General features: G+C 42.0%; 1 protein-coding gene across 13 annotated transcripts in view; it reads left to right on the top strand.

Annotated features, from left to right (window-relative positions):
* The window catches only part of RPTOR (regulatory associated protein of MTOR complex 1), a 349,362-nt gene that overhangs the window by 192,929 nt on the left and 133,501 nt on the right, over positions 1 to 22,932 (top strand). For all 13 annotated transcript variants that reach the window (XM_057714268.1, XM_057714266.1, XM_057714263.1 and 10 more), the window contains one exon: positions 20,939 to 20,998. In XM_057714268.1, coding sequence (XP_057570251.1) covers positions 20,939 to 20,998 — 60 coding nt within the window. The remainder of the gene's footprint in view (positions 1 to 20,938; positions 20,999 to 22,932) is intronic.

Here is a 22,932-nt window from a genome sequence, read left to right as displayed (position 1 = left end):
AGAAAGCTGGAGTGACAATGTTAATATGCATTAAAGAAAAATCTGAGATTAAAAAATATTGAAAGGACAGAGAAAAATGTTTTACTGTGGTAAAAAGAGCAGATGATCAAGAAGATACACTGATAGTGGCTCTATATGCATCAAACAATATGGCCTTGGAATATGTAAGATGGGAACCAAAAGGACTCTGGGTAGAAGAGGATAAACCAGGAATGTAAGTACTAAGACCAAGTACATAAAAAGTAAGAAAAATAGATTAGATTTTAATAGGATTAATTAGCTAGGTCTAATGGAGGCATATAGGACCATATACCCAACAAGCACAGAATACACATTATTTTTGAGCATAGGTGGACCTTTCACCAAAAAATACCAACCCCCCCCCCACAAAAAACAAAAAAAAAAAACCTGTGTACTAGGCTCCAAAGGAAGCTTTAATAATCCCAAAGAATTGATATCATATAAACTCTATTCTCAGACCACCATACAATAGTAGAGTTGGAGATCGACAACAAAAGGATAGCTTTTAAAATGTCTGAAAACTAAGATCTTACTCTTAAAAAATAAAATCCTTAAAGAGGAAATACTTTTTAAAAATTATAAAATTATGAAAACATTCAATTACGAAAAAAAATTATGAAATACTCAAAGCTGAATGACAGTCAGAGCACAGCTTCTCATGTCTGTGGGATGTAGCTAAAGCAGGCTAGGATTCAATACATTTAGTCAGAAAATGAAGATTTAAAAAAAGAAAAATCAAATGTTCACCTTAAAGAGCCTGGGGGGAAATGCAATAAACAAAGAAGAATATGAAGAAAGGCAGTCCTGAAGATGAAGGCAGCCCTGAGCTGTTCATAGTGTCTCCATATCCAGAGTGCCTCTGGGTAGTTTCTCCAGAATTCTCCCAGCAAGGAGGAGCAGTCCTAGGGCTCTACCGCTCTTTATACAAATTCTGGACCAGTGCTCTCATCCTCAGCTCCTCCTTCAAGTGAGTCCAGTACCTCACTTTTCATTCTTCCTGAGATTCTGCATTATGAGGGTGCTTGCTTCTTTTTGGCTTTTCCCCTTTGAGGTTTAAGGCTTCTGTTCTCTCTCTGCTTAGTCACTACAACTTGCCCAACTCTTAATTGGTTGAAATTTTTAATTATGGTAATAAAAGTAGCTCCAGCTTGTTGAGCATTTTACTGTGCCATTACATTAACCCATTCAGCCCCTGCAGCAAGCCTGTGTGGCATGGCCTGCCTTCAGCCCTGCTTTCAGGAGGAGGGGATTAAGGCTGCATGGTCTTAACTGGTAGAGCCAGGATTCAAACCCTGTCCTGATCCCGGCACTGACACTTGAGACTGTCTGTGTGATGACTGGTTTCTCCCATTTGCTCTATTTTCTCCCTGATATTCTTTGTCCACGTCTTACTCTTTTTCTTCCTCTTTGGAGGGAGCCGAGATCCATGTGCATGTTTAATCCAGCGTGTTTAAGTGGAGTCACGGGCATTTACTTAACTTGGTAAAGGCTGTACAGGGCTCTTCAGCAAATATGCTTAGTGGAGAGACTTGAGATGCCCTCCCTTTGACATCAGGAATAAGGCAAGAGTTCTCGCTAGCGCTACTTCAGTATTAGAAGTCCTGGTCATCCGTAAGACAAGATAACAATATTTGTAATTATGTGTATGCGGTATGGATCATCTTTCATACTTCATTGATTCTAGGATGTACATTTTTACATCTGAACATACCTGAGATCTGGTACCATTTTTCAATAAATAACGTGCCTGTTTAGTTGGCAGCACTTTTTCTTTCTTAGTGAAACATAGAAATGCTTAGAAAAGCCCACGTCCAAGTGTGTGCTATAACCTTTCTCATTGCACTATTTGTGAAATAACTGCCTCAGTGTTTATCACTAGGGGATCATAGGTAAAATATCATGTTTACAATAGGTGAAATTACTGAACTAGATTTACATGTACCAAGTAATCTCAAAATCATAATGGTATTTATAGATTTTAATTAGAAAAGTCTAAAATTTATGGTCTGTTTTCTCTGTAAGACCAGAAAAAGAGGCATATCAAACCCTAAGTAAGTAGAAGAAAGGAAATAAGAAAACAGCAAAAATAAACACAATAGAAAATGCACCAATGTACAAAACCCATGAAAATAGATGATAGTTTTTGAAAAGTTCAATAAAAATTTTAAATGCTAGCTAGAATGGTCAAGAAAAACAGAAAGAAGATGTAAATTGCCTGTTTCAGAAATGAGGTAGCATCACTACAGATCCAACAAGCATTAAAAGGATAGTAAGGAAATCCTTTTAAGTACAAAGGACTTTGTGCCAATAAATTCTACGTCTTAGCTGAAATGGATGAATTTCGTGAAAGAATAATAAACCTGACAGCAGAAGAAAAAGAAAATCTGGATAGTTTATATCTCATAAAGAAATTGAATTCCCTAGTTAAAAGCCTCGCAAAGAAAACTCCAAGCCCAGATATCTTTGCTAATGAATTCTAGCAAATATTTAAGAAAGAAAGAATACCAAACCTTATACAAACTCTTTCAAAAAATAGAGGAAGGGGGAACATTCCCCACCCCATTCTAAGAGGCTAACTTTATCCTTAAAATCAAAACCAGACAAAAACTCTGCAAGGGGGAAGAAAAAAAAAGAATCTACAGGTCAAGATTCCTTTTGAACACAGGTATAAAAATTCTTTTTATTTATTTTTTAAATTAAAATTTTTTTTTAATTATTTGGCCATGCCATACAGCATGCGGGATGTTACTTCCCCGACCAGGGGTCAGACCCACTCCCCCTGCAGTGGAAGTGTGGAGTCTTAATCACTGGACTCTCAGGGAAGTCCCAATAGGTATAAAAATTCTTAACAAAATATTTGCAAATGAAGCCCAGAAATGTAGAGGATAAAGTATTATGATCAAGTAAGTCTTATCTCAGGAATGCAAGGCTTAAAGTGAAAATCAATCAATGTAATTCATTACATTAGCAGAATAAAGGGAAAACCCATATTATTATTTTAATAGATGCATAAAAAAGCATTTGGGAAAATTCAGCACCAGTTTTATGACAAGTTGATTCAGCAGACTGCAAATAGAACATTCTCAAGCTCATAAAAGGCATCTAAGAAAAACTTAACAGCTAACATTGTAGTTGAAATGGTGAAAGACTAAACACTTTCCCCAGAAGATTGGAAACAAGGCAAAGATGTTCACTCTTCCCATTCCTTTCAACATTTTAGTGGAAGTCATAGTCAGTGCAATAAGCTAGAAGAGAATAAAATGGCATGCAGGCTGGCAAAGAAATAAAAATCTCTTCACAGACAACATGATTGTCTACATAGAAAATCATGAGAAGTCTGCAAAAAAGTCACTGAAACTAATAATGCATTTTAACTAGATTCCAGGATATAAGATCAATTCCCCCAAATCAGCTGCATTTCTGTAAAGTAGTAACTAATAGTTGGAAATTGAAAATTAAAAAAAAATACTATTAGCTCTGGTATCAAAATTCTGGAATACTTGGGGATGAATGTAACAAACTATATATGCAAGACCTGTGCACAAAAACTATAAAACATTGTAGAGAAAAAGACTTAAATAAGTGGAGAATTATACTGTGCTTATGGAGGAGAAGACTCAATATTTTAAATGTTAATTCTACCCAGGTTGATCTATAGATGCAGTGCAATATCCCAGTCAAAATCACACCGTTTTTTTTGGAAGTTGATGTTGATTTTAAAGTTTATATAGAAATGCAGAGAGTCTAGCCAAAACAATTTTGAAAAACAAGTGTGTGGTTCATTTCAAGATTTAATGTAAAGCTGCATTAATCAAGACTTTGATATTGGTGTAAGGATAACCATGTAGATCAATGGAACAGAATATGGAGTGCAGAAATAGACCCCCACATATATGATCAATTGATTTTGGACAGGGGTACCAGATAATTCAGTGGAGAAGGGAGTGTCTTTTCAACAAATGGTGCTGGAACAACTGGCTATCCATTTGGGAAAAACAAAAATAAAATCAAAACCCAGCCCTTATTTTATACTAAACAAAAAAATTAATTTCTGATCTTCTGTATATAAAAGACAAAACTATAAAACTTATAGATGAAAACATAGGAGAAAATGTTCATAATTTCTTTACATATAACACAAATAGCACAAATCATTAAAAAATTGATATATTGAGGTTCATCAAAATAAAAACTTCTGTTCTTTGATAGCCACTGTTAAGAAAATAAAAAGACAAGCCACAAACTAGTTGAAAAGATTTACAATACATGTATCTGAGAGAGACCTGTATCTAGAATAAAGAACTGTAAAAACTCAATCATAAGAAGACAACCCAAATTTTAAATAAATGGCCAAATAATTGGAATAGACGCTTGACAAAGAAGAGAGTTGAATAGCTAGCTGATAGACACGTGAAAGGGGCTTGTGTGTTGGCCAGAATATGCAGTAACTGCAATGCTCATACATTGCTGTGGGGATGCAAATAGTACAGCCACTTTAGAAAACAATTTAGCTATTTTTAATAATTTTAAACCTACACATGGCATACACCCCACCGATTCTGCTCCTATGTATTTACCCAGGAGGAATGAAAACATGTGTCCACACTAAGATGTGCAAGGCATGGTCATAGCTCTGTTCATGGTGTCCAAAACATGGAAACAACCCCGAGAGATGTTTATCCACAGGTGAATGGACCAAATTTGGGAACATAAGTGTGTTACTGCTTACCAATAAAAAGGAACAAGCTATCGGTATAACATGAATGAGTCACAGCTTGAAAGAAGATAAGCACAAAAGAGTACATATTTTATAATTTTGTGAAGTTCTCAGAGTGAACTACAATGACAGAAAGCAAATCTGGGCTTGCTGGAGCCAGATACAGGGATGGGATGGACAGCACTTTGGGGTGATGGAAATGTCCTGTGTGGGGATTGTGGTGGTTGGTTGTACACACATACACATTTGTCAAATGCTTCAAATTGTAATCTGAAATGGGTGCATTTTATTGTATGCAAATTGTGCCTCATTAAAGTTGGTTTAAATGTTTTAAAATGCGTAATATTGCATGAAAAACACAATACATTTTTGGAAATTAAACACAAAAAATATAAACAAATTTGCACATGTATTTGAAATACAGAAGGGCATACATTAAATAGATGTGGGTGCCTTTGGGGTGTCAAGACAGGTTGGGGATGTAGGGAAGAAAATGGCAAAACAAAAGAGAAGGCATACACACAATGATGATGTGTTCCACTAACTCGGGACTGTGAACAGCCTTCTAGACACCTAACATCTTAGAAAGGTCACATATATGAAACACACTAGACAGACCACCCTTTGCAAGATACCAGCCTTTTAAAATCATGTCTCCTTTTATTTCTTTTAAATATCAGATGTCAGTGTTATCCCAAGGCTCAATGTAATCAATAATGATAAAAAGCCAAGAAATAACGTTTGCAGAGTTACTGTGTAAAGACTGACCAATTTGACCAAATTTTAGGCACAATAGGGCCTTTTGAAAATCATCTTATTTCCCTAAGAAAAAGCATTGGGTAGGCTGATAAGTTCGTTGGGGTTTTTCCATAAGATGTAACAGAAAAATGCAAGCGAATTTTTTGGCCAATCCAATATTAGTGAATTTAAAGGGCAGGTTGCCTTTTTATTTTTGTTCATGTTGGGGCTTACTTATCTTCTAGTAACTTGCTGTTGACTCACATTCTCCCTTCTCCTCCGGTGTTTACCTAACAAGAGTGCGTGGAATGTATTATCTCAGATGGATCTCACTAGGCAGTTCAGTGAGTCCAGAAGTCTTTTGTGAGAGTTTGAACACATTAGTATGTAATGTGTGTGGAAGACTTGAGGGGAGCTAGCGTGAACAGAATATTCTTTTAACATAACAGGAGTGTTTAGAAGAGAATAAAGAGTATATGCAGTTCAGCTCACAGTGGGGCTCTTATAGCCACTGAGTTATTAATATTATTCCAGGAAATCAACTTTGGGTGAAATGATGCTCATAAAATAATGTTCTGACCCTGCTGGCCTCCCTCCTGGTCCTCCTGATGATCCTCTGCCAATGGGAGCAAAGTTGTTTGTCCTCTGCTGCTTTGATACCATCATCACTATGTTCCAAATTAGTTTTAATCCCTGTTTGAAATCATACCTTCAGAGCAACTGATTATATCACTTTTTATAAAACAATTACCTGTTAACTATTTATTTGCTTATTTGTATCTTCTTATTAAACTTCTGGTCATTTTAACAGTACTTTGACTTATTTGTGTGCCTAAGGATGTAAAATCAATAACATTAAATCATGTTGCTTCAAAGATTGTTAATGTGTATGCATACTTAACAGCATATTTTCATGACCCTAATAGAAATAAAAAAGCAACCCTTTGATTGGTGCTGAAGTAGGCAGCGTGTTGCATGATCCAGTTTCATTCTCATTTTACTTTTGCTGAAATGGAATTGATGGTCCCTCTTAAATAGCATCACATTTTGAATACCAGAACGGTGTGACCGCGTAAAACCCGTGCAGATGGTAGCATAGTGACCCCATCATTGTCCAAAATGGTGTAAGTTAAGCCATGAGGTGTCAGCCTCTTCTTTGTTTGTTTTTTTTTAACTTCTAGTCATTTGCTCCCTGATGTCCAAACAGTTTATTCTGAACATTTAAAGTGGATGCGGAGGCCAGATTAAGGCACTGAGACTGGACATTAAACCTCGTTCCAGTGTTAACTGTTGTCGCCATGGTCATCTGAACAGCTTGTTAGCTTATCCTGAGATTGAATGGACCTGTGAAATAACTTCTTTTGAATATGTGTTCTATTCTGTTCAGTCAGCCTTGTAAGTACTAAAATTTTAAAGATTTGTGAGACAAAGTCCCTGTCTGCTAAAGAGATACACCTTTTATCAGTGCTGCTCTTGGGGATGGAGAAGAGGATGAGGAGATTCCTCTGCTTGCTGTGGAGGCAGCCAGCATCTTGACCTCTGACGAGTAAAGTCTGGCTCAAGTGAGAAGGAGGAGGAGGCGCCTGAGCGGACAGTCACCGCCGGGCTGTGTCTGGGCGATGGCAGAGCATCCCGTGTGGCAGGGACCCTGAGAACCGAGGGAGGGCAGGTGACCGTGAAGCGGGAAGAGGGTGGAGCGGTGGATGTGCAGCTCGGAGGTGGGCTGTTCTGTAGGACCTTGTTCTGGGGTGTGGTGCTGGATCTGGGGTCCTATCTCCAGAGCCAGTGAGACGGATTGATCTCCCTCCTCCAGGAGTGTGACGGCTGATTCGGGAGACTTGTATGTGGATTAGTAATAGAGTGACTCAGGCGCTGCTGAAGATGGGCACATGGAGGTGCAGACCCACAGCCAATGGGGCAGCTTCCTGGGGTAGGCGAGAACTGGAGGTGTCCGTAGCAGTGGCCCTCTGGTGGGCACAGGCAAGCTCAGGACACCTGGGTGCTCCCAGCTGGTGTCTCCCCAGCCCCACCCACTGCCCTAGTGGAGGGCAGCAGGGTTTGTGGACGTGACTCATAAAGGCTTTTCAGGGCCTTCTGATGCCCTCCTCCAAATAAAACCAAAAAACAAAAACCCGAAAAAAAGACTGAGGTAAACAAATGGGACTGGAATGAAGAGGTGGCTTTTTAGGTGGAGGAGCTCTGAGGGCCTGAAGGAAAGGAATAGGGTGGAGCTGGACTCCGTCAGGCGGGGAAGGCAGATTCTTTGCTGTCAGGCGGAGGGTTTGTTGCAGTTGTCACTTTCTTTTGGACATGGCACTCGAGGCTTACGCAGGTGTGTGAGATGAGAGGAGAGCTTGTCACAGGGGGATTGTTTCACTGGGGTCCATGGTTTGGATGCAGTTGAGGTTACAGAGAATGTAAGCCTAGAGGAGAGCCAAGAACTCCGGACTGGGTTCTTAGAGTCCTAATGTAGGAAGTTGGCTGCAGGGAATGAGCGGAGAGGCAGAGCAGAGAGGGCAGCCAGACCCCCACGTCCCTCTGAGGACCCTTCAGGGTTGAGGATTGGGAAAGGCCTTGAAGTTGACAGTTAGGAAGTCCTCCGTCACCTTGGGCAGTTCTAGAGCCACTAGAATGGCAGCCAGAAGGCCTGGGGCTACCTTGAGAAAAGAGAGGTGACACAGGCATAAACTATGTTAAGGAAGTGAGGGGTAAAGGGGCAGAGGATCAGATGCTCTTTTTAGGGGAAGATGTACTACGTAAGGAAAGGGGTTGTTAGCTTAAGTTAGTTGCTTTTTTAGTGTTGTTTTTAATAGGCGGGAAGGCAGGTGTCTTGTAGAGAGGAAGCAGTTGAGGTGGGCTCAGAGGCTGCCCCCTTCCTAGCAGTGCGTTCATCTGCTTTTTAAAAAACTATCTATCTATCTATCTATCTATCTATCTATCTATCTATCTATCTATCTATCTATCTGATAATCTATCTATCTATCTATCTAGGCTGCGTTGAGTGTTCGTTGCTGTGTGTGGGCTTTCTCCAGTTGCAGCGAGTGGGGGCTACTCTTCGTTGCGGTGCAGGGGCTTCTCATTGCGGTTGCATCTCTTGTTGCAGAGCACTAGCTCTAGGGCATGCGGGCTCAGTAATTGTGGCTCTCAGTCTCTAGAGTGCAGGCTCAGTAGTTGCGGCGCATAGGCTTAGTTGCTCTGCAGCATGTGGGATCTTCCTGGACCAGGGATCAAATCCGTGCCCCCTGCATTGGCAGGTGGATTCTTAACCACTGTGCCACCAGGGAAGTCCCTCATCTGCTTCATGAGTACAGGTTTGGAAGAATCTCAGTGGAGGGTAACGTCCCAAGGTCACTGACCTGACACCTAAACTAGAGCCCAGGAGTACCAGCAGCTAAAGTCAGCAGGTGTGACTCAGTGAATACCCTCGTGGTGTGATTTCCAAGCTTCCTGTCTGGCTTGGGAGTCCAAAGACAGATTATGTATCAGGCTTTGTAAGGAACACAGTTTACATTTTAAAGGTAATTGGAAAATCAACCTGAATTTGATCATTTGCTGCCAGAATGCCAGGAATTGGCTCAGTTTCTCAGCAGTGCTCCTCCTCACCCCCACCCCCACCTCTACCCCTGGGAACTGTTTTTCTGGCGGATTCAATGCCGTAAGAGCACTGAGAAGCCAATGGAATGTCTGGGCTTCCTTCCCTGCACCTGACCTGGTGTTGCCAGGCTCTGGTCTGCCATAGGAAACTTACCCTGGCCTGGTACCTCTGCTTGTTCCCTACACAGTCCTCAGACCAGAATGTTATCATCACATCCACCTGCTTCTAAATTAATGGGCACAGACTCACGGTTCACAAAACAGCTGGAATATCTGGTACTTATCAGGGTACTTAATTGATAAATGTCTCACAAGAATTAAAATTGGTGCTATTGATATTCAGAAGCATATTTGGGTGTTTTCCTTGAGTATAATTGGAGACAGGGATGCAGAAAAGCATGTAGGGAGAGCTTAGGTGTTAGAAGGGACAGGAGAGGATGGGGTTGGGGGGTACAGAATTGTTCCAACTTTAAATATGAGACCTGAAAAGCAGGAAGATTTAAATTCTGAGGAAGACAAGTGCAGAGACTGTAGCCCGAGCCTGGACTTCTGCGGCTGGCGTGTCAGCCGTGGACCCCGTGGGATGGAGCGACTTGGCTATAGTATTCCTGCAAGACTCTTGGCCTTTGTTAATGAGTATAGATTGGGCCAAAACTGGACCTGAGATGTGCACACTTCTCATTTGTTTGCTGTTTAAGCTACTTCTCTGCTGCCTCAGTTTTACCTGTTAGACAGGGATGTGCAGGCACTTCTTTCAATTCTCTCCTGAGCCAATGGCTGGACCACACACCGTGCCTGGCAGCTCCCACTCTGCCTGTGGCCACCCCTGCACAAGCAGGGGAGTCTCTCTTTATAGGCTTTCCTCTTACTACTCGTTCCCTCTTTTCTTCCTGCTTTCCCTGATTGAGTTTGAGACGACGGGCTGAATTGTCAACAGGAGCACATGGTATATGCCATTTTTGACTTTGGGTCCCGTGGCCTTAGCCCCCGTGGGAATGCTGTGGCACGTGGCCGCAAAGGCACGCTCTCATGCTTGGCTATGTAACCGGCTGGGTAGTTTCAGAACCTTCTGAACCTCAGCTTTCTGCCTTATGAAGTAGGAATAATAAGAGCAAACGTATAAAGTGTCTGGCCACAGAAAGTACTTCATGAGTGACATTGTCCCGATCTTAATCTTCCTGGAATCCCCAGAGACGCTGCCAGGCGGATTGGGGGCTGGGGTGGGGTAGAAGCGGGCAGATGGAGGCGTCACAGTTCAGCTCACGGCTTCTGCCCAAAAGCACCAAACCCATTGTTTCTTTGCCACGTTGTGTTCTTCCCAGGAGTCATTTAGAAGTTAAAGTGGGGAACTAGGTCAGAGAATGGGAATTTAACAGGAAGAACTTACTAGGTTTGAAACACCTGGGGCTTATTACAAAGGGGCTCCGTCTTGTGGCTGTTTTTAAGCATAGGTTTTGCCATGTGGTTGGCAGGTGGGAGATGGGCTGCAGCTGAGAAGCGCGTGTTCTCTCCAGGGTTGGAGTGGGGCCTTGCCCACGATGGGAACCTGGTGACCAAGTCTGAACTGACCAGGCATGCACAACACCGTTGACTTAATTTCTAACCCAGCTACCAGCTCTCAGGAGTCTCCTTGCAGGGAGAATTCTACTGGTTACATAGGAAGGAAGAGAAGTGAGCATCTGTTATTCCAGTAAAGTGTCTATAATGCACTGGAGGGGTTTGTTTGTATCTTTTGATTGCAGAAGGAGCATGACACTGCACAGCTCATCTTGGTCTCCAGTCCTGCTTAAAATTCCTTCCAGCTGATTTCTTCTCTCACTTGTATCTGAAGAAGAATCAGGGCTTGGCTTGGGGCCACCGGATGTGCCAGGACTTCAGAGTTCTGCAGTGACATCAGCTTCAGTTCCCTGTAATAAGGACTGACTGATTCTAAAATGACCCATGCAGGCCGCCGTGTAGCTCATGAGCACTGCTGCTCTTAGTGAATTATGGGTTTGTGTTTTTAAATAGGGTCAGCTCTTTTGAAGTTGTCACTTGAATGGTAAGTGATACAGAATTTGGTGCTGCAGCACCCACCCTTCTCATTCGCTGGGGCAGGGGTGGCCTCTGTTCACCTATATTTCCTCCATCTTTGTGTATATGGGCATGAATTGACCCCCAGAGTGAACTTTTGGATGTAGAGGAAAGATTGGGGGGTCAAGGACATAGCTTCTTAATATAGAAAGAGCACATCCAGTGGCAAGAAAAATATAAGAATAAATATGGTGGAAGATTATAATTTAAGTGGTGTTTGGCTCTTTAAAAGAATCACTTAATTTTTACATAAATTTAATTTTCTGGGTCTGCCATGAGGCCATCCTACATCATAAACAAAGACAGATGAGGGCCCAGCTGCTGTGTGTGAGAGTAAACAGGTGCGTTTACTGGGAAACACTCCCTTCAGCCATTTGGCCCTGTTTTCCCTTTATACTAGAGAACCTCGGTTCCCGGGGAACAGCAGCGTCCTCCACCACCTCTCGGCCATTCCTCAGCCCTGCCAGCACATGAAGACGCCTACTAAATCAGAACTGCGCAGCGGGGCTGATGGGGTGGGGGGGGTGGTCACTGGGTGAGAGGATTGGGGTTCTCTGTGTCCCGTGCGAAATTCCTGTCCTCTGTGGCCGCCCCTTCCTGACTGCTGGCTCCTTCCAGGCTGGTTTGTTTGTGTTCACTCCTCAGCTTTGTTGGTAGGCAATGTAAGCACAGTCCTTGTTGTTTTCAGTTTATCGGGTAAAATTACACCTTAAGATTTGAATCAGGTTGAGGAGGCTGGAACATGTGAGATTGTCCTGGACAAGCTGGATTCTAACTTTACCAGGTGAATTCCATGGAAAGAGGCTCCAGAAAGTTTGGAAGAACTCCATGGAAGATTGTGTGTTCTGTGTCTCTCCTGTAGTTGAGGGTTTTAAGTGTCACCTCCGTGGAAGAGAACTGCCCTTTTAGGAGAGAGTGTTGGTTTCTGCTTTTGCAAATCAGTGCAGGGGCTTCGCTGTCAGGACCAACTGTCAATGACCACAAGGGCGTGAGCTGGGCTGGGAGGGGCTGGGAGCTGCTCTTTACATCTTGACATTCTTCAAAAATAGAAACAAGCTGCTCAAGTTTTGAGAAATTAGTTCTTTCTCTGGAATGTTTTCCTGGCATTGACCCATCAACGTAGGAACATCTGCTTTGACCCTCTCTTTCTCTCTGTTTACTTTTCATTACAGGACAGTTTTCAGCTATTCTACAAAACAGTCAAGAGAATAATAAAATAAACCCCCTTACACTCATCACCCAAATCTTACATTTGTTATTTGCTCTATCGTTTTCTTTTTATGGCTATTTTTAGTAAACTATAGACATTATGATATTTACCCTCCAATACTTAAATACACATTTTCTAAAAGACATTTTCCTTATGACCACAATTGTGTTGACCTTTTAATCTCTTCTGAACCAAAATGACAGTACCCTTGCAGAGTTAGCACTGTTCCCTTGAAAGTTCTTTCTGCTTTCACTGGGCAGGTACTTAAGGGAACTCTGTGATGTCCTCCAGGTCTGGCCCTGGGAACAAGACAGATGGGGTCAGCTCATTCCATCCTATGGCAGGAAGCTCAGATGAGGTGCTGGTCTGCATTTCTCTGCCTAATGAAATAATTAGTTTTTCCTTTAGCCGGCTTGCCTCTGTAGCATCAAGGGCGACTGAGACATCTGGCTCCTGAACCTCATTTGTGTCTTGCCCTGGTTACTGGCCTAGAAGCTCCCGAGGAGAGTGAGCCATTCAGTACATTTAAAAGTGGTAGCTATTTAAAGATTGTAAATTAGAAAAGTCTCTTCTACCTTTTTTTTTTTCCTAATAATACACGTGGCATACTTTTTAATTTAGTTACAAATACCGGATGATTGACATACTGTGTCATGTGGGGTTTTTTGTTTGTTTAGCCTGCTAGATTAAATGAAATGTCAGGGAACTTGCTTGTCTTATTTTAATAGTGTATTGCCACTTTGAGCTGTCTCCCAACATTCCTTTAAAAGCCTGACATCTCTGGCAGTGTGCTTCATGTTCAGAAGGACTTGATTAAAATAGTCTGATCTGTGAAGCTTCTGCGGCATCTCCATCTGTGGAGACCCTAATGCCAGCCCCTAAGAAGGACGTGGACACACTCGGTACAGCCTCTGCTCAGAACACAGCTACCTGAGGACTCCAGAAAGTGAGCAGTACTCTGGGGACTGAAATCAAACCTTGAATAACATTCATAGTGGGGATCAGTTCTGGGGGTCTTTTCCTGTCCTGTGTTCCCCAGCTCTGACCCAGGTGCAGGCTGGACCTGCACAGGGAGTGTTGAGAGCAAGACCGCTGGGAAGCCACGTTTTTCTCACTGGAGGGGAGGGTTGCCAGCCTGTGGGAGAGAGCAGAGGGCACACCCCTCCAGAAAGCACTCCTAGGAGCTCTCCGAATCTCTTTGTTCAAGATTCTTTTTAGAGCTCAGTCTCCAGCCCCCTTCCCTCCAGAGGTCAGATGTTGGAGGTCAGCATGGGGCCGAAAGTTCCTACCTGTTATCCAGTGTTTGGTCTTTCTGGTGGCCAGTCCCCACCCTGGGTCACCTCATCAGCATAAACTCAGGTGTGGTCAAAAGGGGCTCCAGAAAGGAGATAGCATATACTTTGTATCCTCAATGAAATTACAGAAGAATGGTCTCTGGAAAAAAATGAGTAAATATTGAGATTGACAAAACAATGCATCAAGATGAAAAGAGAACTAGCAAAGAGAAAGAAAAAGTTTAAGAAATCAAATTTAGTTCTAAAGTTTGTACCCTTAAAATTGGTCAGAAGTAGAGTACAGGAAATAGCAGTAAAAATAATGAGAAGCAGGAAAAGTAAAACAGTGAAGATTCAACATACAGATAATTATCCTTGAAATATGGACTAGAACAAATGGTAACAAAATAGTATATAAGCATAGGCCACATTTCAACAAGTGTCAATATAAGCTTTCTCATCCTCTTCGTAAAATTGCCGTTACTGAGGTACCAAACCTGACAAATGCAGTGTGTGTACACACGCACAGACACATACACACACACACACACATACAAACACACGGAGGCACACACATTTGCATACACAGACACATACACACACTGTGGATGAGTTCAAAATGAAATATTAGCACTTAAGAATCCTGCCATATAATAGAACAATAAACTTTGGCCAAGTGAGATTCATTCCAGGACTGTTTTGATGACTTTCTATTAGGCTGCCTATTAATATAATTCATCATCTTAATAGGTGAGAGGAAAATAGTTGTTTGATAAAATTAAAAATGAATTTTAATAAAACCTTATAATAAAAACAGAATACTTCCTTTACATGAGAGAAATTTTCTTCTAAACTAGCAGCTATCATCATGCACTAATGCTTCAACATTGTGTTTCCATTAGTGTAATTAGAACTAAGAGGGGGAAGTATACTAACTGTAATTCATTTAACAAACTGTTCTGGAAGTGCTAGTCAATATAATAATTAGACACAAAAACAGCAAGAAGGGTATACATATCCTAAAGAGAAGACATATTTGCATTATTTATGTATGACTTGAATTTTAACTTTACAACAACAAAAAACCCGATAAAAGCCATTGGAAAACTATTAGCAATAACATGAGCATTCAGCAAAGTGACTGATTACTAAGTGAATACGAGTCAATACCATAGAAGTCCAGGCTACCTCTGGGACGGGGTGAGAGCAGACACCACGGCAGGGACGTGTGGGGCCTTTTAGATTTTGTAACGTGCTATTTCTTAATCTGAGTGGTGCTTATATTTACTTTATTATTCCTTAAACTCACATCTGTATCTTATATACTCTTCATATATGGTATACTTCACAATAATTTCCTTTAAGTTGTTAACTGTTTTTATATGTTAAAAATAGCCAGCAAGGAAATGTTGGGAAGGAAAGTAAATCTGATTCACAGTAGCAGCAGTAACAATGACAAAACATAAACAAGAGCTAAGAGTGTATTGGACGTATGTATCAAAAATTCCATAAAACTTTACTGATTGATATGAAAGGATATTTGAATAAATGGAGGGATTGACCACATTATTATTACATGGTGAGAGCCATATGATTAAGGATATAAATTCTCCCTAAATTAAACCATAAATTTGGCACATATTGATAAAGTGATTTTAAAGATCAAGTAGAAGGGTAAATGTTTGAGAATACCCATGAAAATTTTTTTAAAAATAAGATTTGTGAAAGAAACCTTGTCCTACTAGTTATTAAAATGCATTTTGAAGGTTCACTTGGAGTAAGAACAGACATTCGAGCCAACGTAACAGAGTAGAGTGTTCCAGAAACAGAATCTACTATATAAGAATTTATCACTTGGAAAAAGAATGAATTACTCAATATTATTTGGTGCACATGGCTAACCAGTTGAAATTTTTTAATCCTTACCTCTTACCTAAAAAAATAAACTCCAAATATGCTGAGGATTTAAATGTAAAAAAGAAAACTCACAAAAGTACTGGAAAAATTATCAGGAGAATTAAAAAGCCATAAAGGAAGTGATAGATTTTATTAAACACTAATTTTAAGTTTTGTATGGCAAAGAAAACAAAAAAGAAAACTTTAAAATTATAAATTGGGAAAAATCGTGTAATATATAACGAAGCCACCATTGGTTCTGTTAATGTATAAAACATTTTTTAAATCGATACGACAAGAAGGTCATGGACAGGCAACAAGCAAAAGAAAAATACAAAGAACTAGAAAAATTACTAGCTGGCATTTAACCTCAGTAATAGTTGAAGAAATTCTAATCATGTCATTTCTCACCTATCAGTAGAACAGAAGGTTTGTTTTATGCTGATAAACCCAGTATTTTCCAGAAGTTAAAAAGTGGGTATATTCAGCCTTGATGAAACAGTAAATGACACTTCCCTTTGGAGAGCCATCAGACCAACGACTGGTCATTCAATATATGTACCCATTTGTCAGGCAGTTCCATTGCTACAAATGCATCCCAAGGACAGCACACTTATGTTCATGAAAAACGTAATGTTCTATGCATCAGCTTTTATATTGTCCATGATATACAAGGGCAAGTTACAGAACAGCATGTATAAACTACAGTCTTTTCATATAATGGAATACCAGTCAGCAATGAAACAGCATAAATTCATGATACAAAGAAAAACATGGATAAACCTCAAAAACATTATGCTGACTGGAAGAGGCCTTATACAAAAGTACATACTCGATGAGTCCATGTATGTGAAACTCTAGAACAAAGGAATAAAAATCAGTGGGAAAATCAGAGCAGTGTTTGCCTCTGGGGGCAATGGGAGAAAGTAGGAATTGGCTGAGAAAAGGCGAGAGAAAAAGCCCTGGGATGTTGGTAGTGGTCCCTGTAGGAGCTTGGGTACATGGGCATGTGCATTTGTCAAAACCAGGTGAACGAACAATTAAGATGTGTGTACTTCATTATATGCAATTTTACATCAAAAGACAAAAACAATAAACAGATACTGAGATCTCGGTATGTGTGTCAAAGAATTTAAAGGGAAGGGTGCCATATCCTTGGTCGCACCAAAAATGAGATGGATTAATGGACAGAAAGGCAGAGATGTGATAAAGCAAATGTAATCAAATGCTGGTGGTAGAACCTAGGTGGTAGGATGCAGGAACTTACTCTAAAATTCAACTTTGTTGAATGTTGGGAAATGCTGGAAAACAAATGTTTAATAAATAAATTAAATAAATAAATCAAGCAAGCAAGTAAGCAAGCTGTGGTGTATTTGGCAAATTCTCCTGTGGTAAGAAACAAAAACCGAACAAAACCCAATTGTAGATATTGGTCGTGCACATGTGCTGGGCACAGTCTGCATGTGGAGGAGTGGTCAGCAGTGGGATGGGGTGGCAGGATAAATCAGCATGATTCAATTTTCTGTAAGAGGTAAATGTGAAAATGTTAATAGTTATCTTAGGTTTGGGGGTAATTTTCACTTGTAATTTTCTCTACTTTTAATTTTTTATGGTAAATATGTGGGATTTTTTTCAATTAGGAAAAAAATTAATGTATTTCCATTCTCAGAAACAATAGCATCCAACAGTTATAGTTTACAAGGTTACAGAGCTGAGTTTTTTTTTTTTTAATGTTATTTGTTCTTCTTAAAAGTCTTAAAACCACTCACTTTCAAGAGCAACAGGAAAAAAAGGATATATGTGAAATATTAGAAATCAATCTTATACCACTTGTCAACATATTTTTGGAGTATCAAAACTATATATTAAAGCACTCTTCTAAGTACTAGGGGCACACTGATGAACAAAATAAAAGAAGTCCTTGTACTCATTGAGCTTATCTTCTATGTTAAAGCAAGCAATAACAAATATATAATAAGGTAGCAAGAAGTGTTATTTTTAAAAAGCAGGGTATGTGAGTAGAGAGTGAAGGTGCTATTTTCCTTAGGCTGGTCAGGGAAGGTAGAAGAAATCCAAATAAAACACAGGAGTAAACCTTCCAGTTATCAGGGGCAAGAGTGCTGCAGGCTAAGGGAATGGCAAGTGCAAAGACCCTGAGGTGGGGCTGTACCTGACATGTTGAAGGAGCAGGAAATGTGTCAGGGTGAATGGAGCTGGGAAAGCAGAGTGAGAGTGAGGAATTGAAGTCAGAGCAGTGACTGGAAGCCCAGGTCAGGGCCTTGGGAGGCTAGGCAAGCACCCTGCATTTCATCCTGTGTGGCAGGAAACCTCTGGAGGGTCAAAATGAAATGACTTATCCCAGCATTTCCTCTTAAAAGGCTTGCTCTGGTTGCTGAGTAGAGAATTCCTGGGAGAGGAATAGGGAGCACAGGCAAGAGTGGAAGCAGAGACTGTTCTGGAAAATGTGAGAGACACTGGGGCCTGGCCTGGGGCTGTGGTTTCAAGGGGGTGACTCTGCCCCTGGGAACATTAGGTAGCGTCAGGAGAAATGCTTGGTTGTCACACTGGGGTGGGGTGCTGCTGGCATCCTGTGGGTTGAGGCTAGGATGCTGCCCCCGCAGCAAAGAATGATCTGGCCCTAAGTGTCCTTAGTGGCTGGCTGAGAAACCCTGGCCTGGAGGGCCAGCAGGCAGGTGGTGAGCAGTGGTCAGGTGCTGTGTAACTATTCAGTTGCAGTTCGGAAAGGGTGAGTTGGACAAAGGGGAGTCAGAAGTGGCTGGAGCCTGTTGATAAACTCCAGCACCAAGTAGTAAGCACTAAATGACTGCCAGCTGTTGTGTTTATTGTTATAATTACTAATATCCAGTTTTGTGGAATTGTCGAGCCATTTTTATTGCCTCTGATTTTGCGTGGTGCAATTCTGGTGCAAAGGGAATCAATATTGGCCGGTGTACAATTTGTGGGTTGTCAGTCACTGGTTTATCTGTGCTGCTCTTATGCATGTAACCATATCATGGATATTTTAAAGTTGCATGATGTCCCTATTTTTAATTTCCAGCGTAAGGAACTTTATATTTTCAGCAGATTTATCGTGATACTTATTTCCAAGTTAATAATTGTTTCTTTTATAATTTTAAAGTCTCATTCCAAGATGTGATTAACAATGAATCTGGTTTTATTAACTATTTTTCTCCTAATTTTAGGTAGAATACTCTCCATTGTGGATGAGAAACAGAGAAAGTCTGGATTCTGTTATCTTCCTCTGAGGAGTGTTTAGGTCCGTTCTTGTAGATGGTTTAATTGATCTTGTGGTCTCTTGGCTGTAGGACTGGTCTCCTTTGATTTTGCTCCTAGTTCTGGGGTGTAGCTCTGAACCCTGGACTGTGGTTGTAGCTGAGGCACCACTCCACAGGGTGTCTGTGGAAAGCCCCAGGTGTCGATAGCCCCCTAACATGGCACTGGCTGTCCCCGTCTGTGTGCATGTCTGCTAGTGAGCAGGTGTGGCAACCTCTGCTCAGCGTGTTCAGCCCTTCAGCTGTAGTGTCCTCAGGGCTCCTTGGGGTCTGGTCCCATGCCTGTGCAGTGCTGGGGTCAGCCCAGGATCCCAGGAGAGCTTGCTCGCAGAGTTTGGCTTCTCCTTCCTAAGACTTCCCCCGAAGCTCCTGGCAGCCTGGGGTTGTGATCTTTTGGTTGAGCAGTGTCCCCAGTGCTGTGTGAATTAGGGAGCACGCATGGGAAAAGCTGGTTAAGGTGGACCTTGCCCAGTTATCCTTCTTTTAAGGGTCATGCCTTCCCTTTCTGCCTGTAATTTGTTTGCTCTTTGGTGCTTTCAAATGGTTGTTTTTATATTTTTATTGTTATTGCCAAAAGGATTAGTGTGACACAGACTATTCTGTCATTATAGGAATGCAGAGGTCCAGTCAGTAAGTGCGTTACAGAGAAAAAGACGACAGAGCAGCCCTGTTTGCATAGGCCTCAGAATTGGACTGGAAAATGTGTTTCCTATAGACCATTTCTGTCCACAGAGAGATCCTGATTCACTCGGAGCCACTGTCAGAGCTGCATGTGGCCTGATCGGCGGTTGCAGTGATGTGTGGGAGCAGGCGGGCAGAGTTCTCTGACAGCAGAGTAAACAGGAGGATATGTCCGGATGGACTGACTGGCCTGGTAGAGCACCTGGCAGCCCAGCCGTTTGTGCCCGTGGGAGGGGGCCTCTGTGTCAGGCAAACACAGAGCTCATTTGTGTTTCTTCCGCTCTGTGAATTGAGAACACTGGCCAGCGCAGCCACAGTCAGGAAGATAACTTCCTCTGCTGCCTGAGCGAGGCGTTGCTCGCTGAGGCTGTGAGCCTGGCAGGGCTGGGTGCACAGGGTTCCCCCCTACCCCAGCCCCCACTCTCCCCCTGCTGGAGGGCTATGTATTGGGAGCCGGTTGCCCACCAGATGCTGTCTTCACAGGCTTGTCTGTTATCTTCTGGCCTCTGAGTCTCTCTGTTTCCTTGTCTTTCTCCCCAGCCCTTACCCACCACCGTACACATCTCACTCCATCTTGTACTCATCTCCTCCCTTGAGTCCACTGGCCTTCTCTGACCTTCCTCCACTTCTCACATTCACCCAGTGATATAAAAATGCATTTTGTAGGTGTATTTGCTGTGTGCCCGCTTCTGTTCTTCTAGAGGGGGTTATTGGTTCTTAATTTTTAAAGCAGGTAAATTAAATGTTTTACATTTCTCCTGCGACCCATACTAAGATGCTTTACACTCGGTGCTACCATTGATTCTGTCCTGCCGCTGCCGATAGCCCTGACAGGAAGAAAGAGATGGTCCACAACCTCCTGTTAGTGCACACAAATTAGACGAAGCCTGGCCAGTCCCACCCTAGCCCTCCAGGATGGCTCTGCAGCAAAGATTAAGTCTCGCAGCTCTGACTCCTATGATTTTATGATAATTAAAATGATATAATGGAATTCACTTTTCTTTCTCTTTCTCTCACAAATTTCTTTTGTGTGCCTGGGGGTGGTTCACTGATTCTTCCATCACTCTCCCCAGCTTACTTGCTTAAGAGGGAAAAATAGAAAAGTGGAGCCTGTTCATCATCTGGGTGGAAGCTTCCTGTCCTGTGGAATCTCCCCCAGCCCCACCACAGTGGGGACTCTGCCCCGCCATCCCGTGGACTTGTTTCTCTCCTTCCACTGAAGACCTACAGTTGCAGCTCAGTGTTCCTGTCCTTTTGAGAGGCTGCAGGGAGATTTTCTTCATAAACCTAAAAGCTTCCAGAATTAAGAAAATCTGGGTTTACTTTTTCACCGTGGCAGTCCCCATCCGCACCTTACTCTCTTTGCTTTTTCTGTGGGACTGCTGCTTTCTCTTATTAAATATCCCATTGCTGTGATTTACTTTGTTTTCTTTCTCTGCAGGTTTTGCATGCAGAAATGCGTTAGTCTGGTACCTGGAGTCACACTGGATTTGATAGAAAAGTAAGTCAGATTTTTAAGCTATTGTGGCTTTTGGTATGAGGAGGAGTCTCCTTTTTTCACTCTTGGTTCTCAGAAGTACTTCCTTTCAGCACGGATATTTCCCTTTCATGTGGGTGTGTTCTTTTGTTCTCTGATTAAGGCCGTGTTTGTGATTTTTACATAGGACACAGCTACATTTGGAGCCATATTAAAAGGAAAAGAATAAAAGCTGAATCCTTTTGAACATTTAAAAATACTTCCAACACTGAGCCAAAGCAAAAACATATCGTTACACATACAGACCAATCACTGCACATGTAGATCAATCACTTCACATATAGGTCACTGCACATACAAAATCATCACTGCCCAAGATCACTCTGCTCCCCAGCTGCAAAAGTCAGCATCTTCCCTATGTTCTTTAACTTTCCCTTTCATTTTCTGCAACCTTCCATCCCCTCCACCCCCAGTTTTGCGTTCTATCTCAGGGCAGATGCAGTGGTCCTGAAAACAGGGGTCCTTCATGATGCTCTGTGGTTGCTTGGCCTCTCCTTGTCCTCCCAAATCCTGGGGCCAGCTTATCTGCTCTTGTTGTGAGCCTCTTTGGGTTAGTACACCATCTCACAGCTCTAAACTTGACCTGCATTTTTTATTTGTTTGTGTGTTCATTTCATTCATCCTGATTCACCTAGGTAGTTCCTAACGCTTCTGCTCCGAACCCCATTTCTTCTAGAATTAACATGCAAATTGTTTCCTAAGTCTTGATATACAAAATCATGTGCTAAAACAGCTAAGGCCTGATTTTAATTGCATTAGGTAGGAAAAGCAAATCTTCTAGTTTTCTCTCCTGGAAAACAACTTGCCTGTGTGTCAGGGGAAATGCACAAAAATATTATGCCTGAACAATCACCATAAGGGCACAGTGGAATCGATCACGTGCATTCCCACGGGCGAATAACAGAGAATTTGGTGGCTACACTTGCATCTACCGGGAGTGGCCTGTCAGATGTGTTGTTAGACACTGACACCCACAGTGGGCTGCCGAGCGCATGTTTGAAACTGCGCATAACTCTGTGTGTGTGTGTGTACACATATCAACAAGGCATGGAATGAAATATTTGCACTTCATTCTGGGTAGGAATTTGGAGCAAGAAGCAGGGAGGAGCAGTGTTAAGGGACTGTTTTTCTTCCATCGTGTTCAATTTTTTTATAAGAATATAGACATGTAAGATACAGGTACAAATAAACTTGAAAGAATCAACAAAATATAATTAGGATACCCACAAACAATTCATTGAGTATAATTCCTTTCATTAAATTTTGGATAAATGTCTAAGGAAATCATGTAACTGGTTACTGCATCTGTTTACTTCAGGATGCTTTTGTCCACAGGCAAAATGGGATATTGTGACAAGAAAGAGCTAGCGTAACATTGATCAGTGCCAGCAGGACAGATGGGAAGGCCTGATGGTCCCTCTGCTCAGAGTGGGTCTTTGTTACCACTGCCCAGCCCACAGCTGATTCTTGGTTACCATTGACCTGCCCACAGCTGAGTCTTGGTTACCACTGACCCACAGTTGAGGAGACTTTGAAGCCATTGCTGGACAGGCAGTGCTGGCCGAGGCAGGGCCAGGGGATGCACTGATAGATTGGTGCTGCAGGCTGGGTGGGAGGCAGTGGGAGCTTGAGGTCGAGATTGGGACCAGCAGCGGAGCTGTGTTCGGGGATCCAGCTGTGCTAGCTCAGTCAGAGCAGGGACCGTAGACTTCAGTGTGTCACGTTCGCAAGGGTCAGGGAGGGTGCAGGTGTGGCTTTCCTCACAATCCCGTCTGCTCCCCAGTGTGTAGTGTAAGGCACACCTGTGACTCTTGCTTCTTTTCAAAACTGCTGCTCTGGGCATGTGCAGCTACTGATTTTCTCCAGATTGGAGCGCTGGTGCGATCTGGTGTCAGATG

This window comes from Hippopotamus amphibius, chromosome 17 (genome assembly GCF_030028045.1).
Source record: "Hippopotamus amphibius kiboko isolate mHipAmp2 chromosome 17, mHipAmp2.hap2, whole genome shotgun sequence".
Taxonomy (NCBI): Eukaryota; Metazoa; Chordata; class Mammalia; order Artiodactyla; family Hippopotamidae; genus Hippopotamus; species Hippopotamus amphibius.
This window is presented reverse-complemented; position numbering and strand designations above follow the sequence as displayed.